Source organism: Lontra canadensis, unplaced genomic scaffold, assembly GCF_010015895.1.
Source record: "Lontra canadensis isolate GAN:19392208 unplaced genomic scaffold, GSC_riverotter_1.0 scaffold30, whole genome shotgun sequence".
NCBI classification, from domain to species: domain Eukaryota; kingdom Metazoa; phylum Chordata; class Mammalia; order Carnivora; family Mustelidae; genus Lontra; species Lontra canadensis.
In genome coordinates this window covers 8,989,478-8,998,556 of record NW_022631024.1, presented here as the reverse complement: position 1 = coordinate 8,998,556, position 9,079 = coordinate 8,989,478, and the positions used below count along the sequence as shown (strand labels likewise).

The window sequence follows — 9,079 nt, the reverse complement described above, 5'->3', positions numbered from 1 at the left end:
CTTTTTTCTCAAAAACCAAGAAAGTCATCTTTAAATGAAAACATCCTCCAATGCACATAAAATGATTTTTTCAAGATTCACTTATGTATTTGAGGGGGGTGGGTCAGGAGGCAAAGGGAGAGGGAGAAAGAGGCCCAAGCAGATTCAATCCTGGAGCCCCACATAGGGCTCAATCCCATGACTCCGAGATCAAGGCCTAAGCAGAAACCAAGAGTCAGATACCCAAACAGACAGTACCACCCAGGCATCCGTATAAAATGATTTTTTAAAATATCATGGGGGCGGCGCACCTGGGTGGCTTTGTCATTAAGTGTCTGCCTTTGGCTCAGATCATGAGCCGGCTGGGGGTCCTGGGATCGAGCCCCACATTGGGGTCCCTGCTTCGGTGGAAACCCTGCTTCTCCCTCTGCCACTCCCCCTGCTTGTGTTCCCTCTCTCACTGTGTCTCTCGCTGTCAAATAAATAAATAAAATCTTTAAAAAATATATCATAGGGGTAGCAGTGAAGTAAGTTAAGGTACATCCATAGTATGGAATAGCACACTGCCATGAAAAAGGGGTGAGTTGTATCTCCAGGTTCACATATGAGTAGGTAGCCATCATGTGTTGTTGGGTTTAAAAAAAAAAGAAAAGCAAGCTTCACAATATGAACAGAATTGTTTCGTCCTCTGCTTTTTAAAAATTATGTAAGTATACAGGTCTGGAGGGATACACATCTAATCATTAAAGGGGAGTAAGATTGGGAAGTTGGTCTTTTTATATTTCAGTTTCTTTTGTAACTTCTAAAACACACACACACATGAGCATGTAAGAAAGTAAAAAAAACAAACAAGACAAAAGTTTTTTAAGTCTCTTTGGCCTGTATGTTTCATGGGACTTGGAAAGCTGGTGAGCTCAATGGAGGAGGAGGTTAATCCTTCTGGCGAGGGTAGGAATTTCCATCCGCAGCTTTTCCTTTTGAAAGAAAGAGGTTCAAGGAAAGAGAAAGGGAGAAGGCCTTGCCCCAGCATTGCTCATTACTCAGCAGACCTGAACAGGTAGTGTCATCCTGGTCCCTGCACCACCGCAGCCCAACACAGAAGAACAGAGAACCTCTCTGATAAACGTCAACTGAAATACAGCAATCAGCTGAAAGCCATTTGCTGAGCTGTCTCACTGCCCTGGGCTCGAGGTTTTCCTTTATTCATTTATCATGATATACAGCTTTGGCCAACATACACACAGGAGAGAAATTGTTGACATGTGGGACCCAAGTACAGAAAATCTTTCATTTCCCAACCCCTCCCCAACCCCGTCTGTTCACCAAATAAGTTTTTGTTTATTTAAAGACTACAGAGGATTTGGCTGTTAAGAACCAAATGCCTTTGGAGTGGAGTTACAACATAATTTATCATTTCCTCTGTTTATTAAAAAATCCTGCATCTTTGAGAAGCACATTTGCTGTGAGTGGGGGATTTCGGCCATGCCCCCGCCATGTGGCTTACCCCAAAAACGGCTCCTTGACTGCCGCGTCTATCCCTGTCCTTCCCCCACCTGACTTCTGATAGTGCGACGGCTACTCAGGGCTGGTGAATGGGGCTGGACTGAGGACAGGTAAGGGGCAGGAGACTAGGTTGGCTTCTTTCATTTTTGACCTGATTCTGACCTTGAACCCCAACCGGCTATGTACACTGTGCTCTACCAGGACAAACAGAGGGCGAAGAGCAGACTTCCCGCAAGGGACAGGATCTAAGAGGAGTCAGACAGCAAAGAAAAGTCAGATGCTGCTTCGAAGGAGTGCGGCCAGGCCCCAAGCTGCCCAAGTCGTTCCACTCTAAAGGCAGACATCTGGCAAGACGGGAATGAACTTCCTATCTTCCACCCGAGACACTGTGGCTAATAACTTCGTCCAGCGTGCTATGCACCCCTCCGAGACAGAGGTCACGTCTTACCCAGTTTTGCATGCCCAGCATGGAGCACGCACGGTACCTGACACACAGTTGGTGCTCACTGAATGTTCATGAAGGCTGCAGGATGCCGTGGGCAGAACACAAGCTTCAGATCAGGCGTCAGTCTGAATCCCAGCTCGGCCACTCGCTAGCTCTGTAACCCTGGGCAAGAAATTGAACCTCTCTCGAGCTCCCCTGTCTCTGCAAAATGAGCCTGACAATGAATAATGAAACCCTCTATCACTTACTAGGCTTGTTACTTTGGGGGTTATCTAATATTGTCAAGTCTCAGTTTTCCTACTTATAAAATGAAGATAACACATTATCTCGCAGGTTTACCAAGATTAAAGGTGATGCCTAGAACTGTCTCTAGCTATATGTTATGAATGAGAGAATGAAAAGAGAAGAAAAGAGCAGAGAAGAGAAAAAAGGAAAGAATATTACTAGAAAGAAAAAACCTTTACTTTACCCAGTACCCAAAGATAAGCCACAACAAAGCACTCGTCTGTCAACAACAGGCAGGCCGTGTGGGAAACCTATCTCATTACCAAGTAAATGTTGAGGACAAAGGCAAGAGTAGAAAATGACAGAGTGATGGTGTTATGACTGGAAAGAAAGGAAAAGCAGGCCGTATTTGTTGAGCAGCTACTTTGTACAATTCATTCACAACACATCTGAATGCCTACTATGGTCTAGGCATTATGCCAAGTTCTGAGGAAAATAAAGATATACAGACTAATTATCACAAAGACTAGTGAACGTTCAGATAAAAGCAGTGGGCAGTGCTGACAGCCAATAATGGGAGTCCCAGGCTGGGGGGAAGGGAAGATTTTCCAGAGGAGGTGATACCCAAGCTGGTCCTTGACCAGGACCGGCCAGGTAGGCCAGCAGAGGCACAACGGTGTGGGCAGAGAAAAGAGCACGTGCGAGGATGACTCAGAGGCAAAAACTGTTCCAGTGGCTTTACATATGGGTCCTCAGAGACCATGAATCCAGACTATCCATTCCTTTGTGGTGATTATTCTTTCCAATTGATTTTGATTTTATTGTTTGGTAAAAACAAGCCTCTAGCAAAGGGATCCAGTCACAGGCGAAGGCCCACATCAGCCCAGAGTTCAAAGCCGGGGATGGGGCCCAACTAACTGAAAAGGAGGCTCCCGAGACGAGAAACAGACGGTGCTGAGCCCGCTGATAGTCCTAGTCGCTTGGCAATGTCACCATCAGGCAAATGCCCTAAGTAGAGGCCACCCGTCACAGCTGGTATGCTCTGAGGGCCTCCCAAGGCAGAGGGCCAGAGCAGAATGGGGTGGACAGGGAACAGGAGGAAGAGAGTGCCCAAGTCGGGGTGTCGCACTAGAAGGCTGAGCCTCACAAAGACTGGTAACCGCATGTGACAGCCTTCCGTATGGGCAGAGAAGAAAGGGGCCAATCTGCCATCCATGGGATCCACCAGAAACCGGGATCCGGAGTACTGCTGCCCTGGGGGGACTCTCATCCAAGGAGTTCTTTGGTCTTCACTGCCAGATGCCGGTCCAGCTCTGCAACGGTGTCATCGGCCATTTGGCTGATCTGCAGGAACACAGAATGAGACGGCCCGGTAACTGGGGCTGGGGAAGGGGAGGGGGACAAACGTTCCGAAACTATGTAAAAGTTACCTGGGAAATATGGATGGTGACAAAATCTCACATTATTTCGTCCCAGCCAGGCACTGTGCTAAGAACTTTATATACACACTCTTACTGATTCCCAACAGCAGCCCCATGAGATAGATACTATCATTATCCCCATTTCACAGATGAGGAAACTGAGGCAGTTAGAGCACTTGTCAGGATACACAACTGAAAGTAGCAATGATGAAATTTAATCCCCAGTAGTCTGATTCCACAGCCCAAAATTCTTAACTATTATTATAGAATACAGAGAAGTCAGCCTTGTTGGTCACCTAATGACCCTCTAGAATTTCCTACACCTCAGACACTCTGCTGTGTAAAGCCTTCATACTAACTGGTAAGACTATCAAGATCCTAGTAGTTAAGTGAAGAAAAAAAAGAAGTCTTGAAAAAACAAGAAATACATATGGTTAACAAACATGGAAAATTCAACAGACACTGAAGGAACACCAATTAAAACAAGATATAATTCAGTTACCGTAGTTAACGAAGTTTGATGTTGTAGTTTTTTAATGACAACATTCCACGCCAGAAAGCTATGGTAAAATGAATAAGCTCATATAGCAATGATAGGAATTTGAATTGATGCAAATGTCCATACCATTTATTAACCCCCCAAATCTCTCAACTGGGAAATTACCACATGAATGGAATCTGAAAAAAATTTCTGAAGTTCCATATGCAAAGATATTTATCTAGGCTTTATTTAAAAAAAAAAAAAAGATTTATTTATTTTAGAGAGTGAGTGGGAAAGGTTCAGAGGGAGAGAGTTTCAGGCAGACTCCACATTGAGCATGGAGCCTGATCTCACGACTGAGATCATGCCCCAAGCCAAAACCAATCACAAATGGGGCCAAAACCAAGAGTCAATGCTTAACTGACTGTGCCATCCAGGTGCCCCTATCTAGGCTTTATTTTGAATAATGAAAAATCAGAAAATCTAAAGTAATAGAACAGGGAAGTAGTAGAATACATATACCCAAAAGGGTATAAATATGAGTACATATTTCTGAAATGTTTGAATGTTTACAGCAAGTATGGATTGCTTTTGTAATCAGAAAAAAAGAAATAATGTCTCAAGATATTCTTTATAATATCATGGGAAAATGTTCGTTATATTTTTTTTTAAAGATTTTATTTATTTGCCAGACAGAGATCACAAGCAGGCAGAGAGTCAGGCAGAGAGAGAGGGGGAAGCAGGCTCCCTGCCGAGCAGAGCCTGATGCAGGGCTTGATCCCAGGACTCTGAAGGCAGAGGCTTTAACCCACTGAGCCACACAGATGCCCCTCATGTTACCTTTAAAGAAAAAGCAGGATACAAAATTGTGTATATTCATAGTAGAAATGATATCAGATATGTAAAAAAATGCACATCTCTTAAAATGGAAGGAAATGTGAAAATATTAATAGTGTTTATCTTTTAGGGATGGGAAGATAGGTAATATATTATTCATGTCCCCATCTGTCATATCTTGCAAAAGACCTAGTGCATAGCAAGTGCTCAAGAAATATTTATTAAATAAATAATTATTAAAGTTCTCTGTGCTTTTCTATACTTCCCAAATTTTCAAAAATAAACATGCACTAAAAGTGAGGAACAAAATACAATACAATTTAATAAGGGTTGCAGCTTCCCTCCTACGTCTAAAAGGGACCAAAGACAGGAAGCCTTGAAGTATGGTGCCTGGGATCCGTGTCCTCAGTGGCACAGGGGCTGCCTGACATCTTGATTTGCAGACCACAGGCCTTGGCCAAGAACTAGGAACTAAATGCACTAGAAAGGGTAAACAAAAAAGGATTTGGAGCAATTGGTCCCAGGCCCCGAGACAACCAGGCTCTCGCCATAGCAACAGCTGCACATTTTGCAGCGGGTGGAAGGCACGGCTTTGGGGGCTGCTGGGCATGCTGGAAGAGCGGCTGGGCTCCGAATGGCTGCTTGGTCCCTCCTCACTGGGCCACAGGCTCTGAAGATGCTGCCATCCCCATGGAGAGCAGCTGCCTTGCACGGCAGGTGCATGACGCCCAGCCGCGCTCACTCCAGCAAGCCTACTCTGGAACAATGGCGCGAGGACAGTGTGGAGACGGGAATGGGGGCTGGACAGAGGAAGAGTACCTAGGCTAACAGTGTGATAATGTGGATGCTGGGTTAAACTCTTGGCGGGGTAACAGTGTGTAAGCTCCTGAATCTCAGTTTCCTCATCTATCAAATGGGGATGCTGGTCCCTTCCTCAGAGAGTTGTTGTGAGGACTGAACGTGTTCATGACTATGCAAGCAGAGTTTAACCTGGTTATTTGCTATGCAAATGCTGCTTGTGCTACTCTGATTTTTATTATTACTTCCTGACTTCAAATTAATCAATTAATGAAAATATTTACTAACTTTCTACCAAATTATAGGCACAGAGTGCCGTTGGGGACAGTCTGCCAGCAAGTTCACCTTTTCCATCTTTATCAGACTTCTTAAATAATGATGATGAACATGGGGTGCCAGGGTGGCTCAGTTGGTTGAGCATCCAACTCTTGATTTTGGCTCAGGTCATGACCTCAAGGTCATGAGATCAAGCCTTGACTCAGGCTCTGCTCTCAGCAGGGGGTCTGCTGGAGGTTCTCTCTCTCCCTCTGCCCCTCCCCCTGCTCGTATATGCACTCTCTCCCTCTAAAATAAATAAAAAATCTTAAAAATAATAATAAAATAAAATGATGACTAACAACGAGAACAGCACCAACAATAGCTCCCTCTTACCGAGTATTACTATGTGCCGGGCACTAGGCTAAAAACTTTACACACATTATTGCACATAACCCTCAAAACCTATGAAATGCTGTGACTATGTCCCTTTAAAAAACTGTGAAGACTTGACTATTTTACCTGACAGCTGCACAGTCACACATGGCATATGCAAAGGGGTTCTGTCCAAACCCAACAACCACACGTAGCCTGCCTTAGCAGGTGAGACGGGCATTATTCCCATTTTACGGAGGAATAAACCAAGGTGTAAATGCTCAATAATCAGCCCAAGGTCACGTTAGAAAGTCAGTGGCGTGACTGAGCCAGGAACTCACATACCCCGACTGCCAATTTGGTGCTGCTGCTCCCTGCAAGGCGTCCCCAGCACCTGGCCTAGTCCTTCCTCACCCCAGGCAAGCTGTGTGAGGGTCATTCCAATGGCTAATCCCAGCCCCATATTCAAAGTCAAAGGGAGGGGAAAGGAATGGGACAAACGGGGTGGACAATTACAGAGGACCGGCAACCACACCAGCCACTTGAAAGTATGTGTGTCATCTGGTCCTCGCACCAAACCTGGGAGATGCACACCCCTCCTCCCACCTTAGAGATGAGGAGACAGAAGCTCAAAAAGGTGAAGCCATTTGCTCACCTTCGCAGCTGAGAAGTCAAAGACCTGAGATTTCAACCAGTCAGGCCTGCCTGACTCCACAGCAAGGGCCCTTTCCATTTTCATCTGCCTCATAAAGACCGTATCGTCACCATCTTCGTCGTCGTCATCATCATCATCACATTCACTGTTTTCTCGCTCAGGGATGTGAAAGGCGGAGACAGCAAAGGGGGAGGCACAGTGCACAGAGGGGGCAGGCGGGCAGCAAGTCCGCCTCCCTGAGGCCTGGCTCAGAACACCCACTGCCTCACCCACCAAGCCTCCCTGCCTGCTTGCCTGACCGCCAGAAGCCCTTCCCTCCATCAGCCCGCGAGCACCCAGCTCCACTACAGAGCAGCACCGTTTCTCAGAAAAAGGCGGCAGTGAAAGGATCTTGGCCAGATCTACTGGTGTTTCTGCCAAGCGCTTTAATGCTCAGCAGGCCCATGTATAGTAAACTGAAGCAAAGGTGAAACAGCAGGCCGGCAGATGTCAGAGTCCCAAGTGGGCAGGCCCTGGTGCTTCCTCAGCAGAGCTGGTCTGGGCTGCAGGATGGGAAGTTGGGGGTGTGTGTGTGGGGGGGTGTCAGACGTGACTCTAGGGATAGAATCTATAACTCAATGCCTTCGTTTTTATACACCAAAGAAGAAACATTTTTAGAATATAGTTTTTAAAAAATCTGACCTCAAAAGAATTTGGGAACATTTAAAAAAAAAATTCTACGAAGAAAAATATTGGAATCGTTCATAATCCCATTGCCTCAAATGACCACCATTAACGTCCTCAAGTAGAGAAGCTGTCAATATTTTTTTTTTTAGATTTTATTTTTAAATAATCTCTACAATCAACATGGGTCTCGAACTCACAACCCAAAGATCAAGAGCCATGTGCTCTACTGACTGAGCCAGCCAGGCACTCCTAAGCTGCCAATCCTTTTATGATGAAAATTTTCATCACAAAAATGGAGTCATAGTATAATATTGTTGTGTGCCAGGGTGGCTCAGTTGGAATTAAAAAAATTAATTCCAAAAGAAATTTACCATGTCTGCAAAATATTTTTTTAAAGATTTTATTTATTTATTTGAGAGAGAGAACAAGTGAGCATGAGTGGGGAGCAGTGGGAGAGGGAAAAGCAGACTCTCTGCTGATCAGGGAGCCAGACATGGGGCTCAATCCCAGGACCCCCAGATCATGACCTGAGCCAAAGACAGATGCTTAACCAACTAAGTCACCCAGGTGCCCCTGCAAAAATTTTTTTTAAAGATTTGAGAGAGAGAGAAAGCATGGAGGGGAAGTACAGAAGGAGAGGGAAAGAGTCTCAAGCAGACTCCACATCTAGTGCAGAGCCCAACATGGGGCTTGATCTCATAACCCTCAGATCACAACCTCAGCCAAAACCAAGAATCAGACGCTTAACTGTGTGACCCAGGCACCCCAGCAAAATATTTTTAAAACTGCCTCTATATGGATATAAAACAATTTATTTTCCCACTGTCCGAAATTTAAACAGTTTTTAATTTTCTGCTATTATATATAATACATCAACAGACACCTCTGTAGGTAAGATTTCTTGACAATTTATTTTGGATAAATTCTTAAGCCTCTGAGTCAGAAATACATGGATTTTGGTACATACTGCTATATTATCCTTTAGAAAGGCTGTATAGATTTATATAAAAACTAAATCTTTTCTGTGGCATGTAGAAGTAAAAGCAATACTTCTAAGGTCAGCAGCACTTCAAGCTCACATTAAAAATTCTGGGTTCAGGGGCGCCTGGGTGGCTCAGAGGGTTAAAGCCTCTGCCTTCGGCTCAGGTCATGATCCCAGGGTCCTAGGATAGAGCCCCACATCAGGCTCTCTGCTCGCCAGGGAACCTGTTTCCTCCTCTCTCTCTCTGCCTACCTCTCTGCCTACTTGTGATCTCTGTCAAATAAATAAATAAAAATCTTTCAAAAAAAAAATTCTGGGTTCAAATGTTACAGATTAGAAAAGATAAAAATTTTAAAAAATACAAATATTCTAAAAACCCTTGCAAGTGATTTAGGCAGTACATACCAAGAGTCTTAAGAATATGCACTCCCCTTGTGCAATAATTCCACAGTTGGGA

The 9,079-nt window shown here is 44.7% G+C and overlaps 1 protein-coding gene across 2 annotated transcripts in view; it reads right to left on the bottom strand.

The window, feature by feature from the left end:
• Positions 1–1,099: 1,099 nt before the first annotated feature.
• The window catches only part of MRRF (mitochondrial ribosome recycling factor), a 53,447-nt gene continuing 45,467 nt past the window's right edge, over positions 1,100–9,079 (bottom strand). For both annotated transcript variants that reach the window (XM_032865783.1, XM_032865784.1), the window contains exon 7: positions 1,100–3,496. In XM_032865783.1, the coding sequence (XP_032721674.1) occupies positions 3,419–3,496 (78 nt within the window). In that variant the 3' untranslated portion in view covers positions 1,100–3,418. The remainder of the gene's footprint in view (positions 3,497–9,079) is intronic.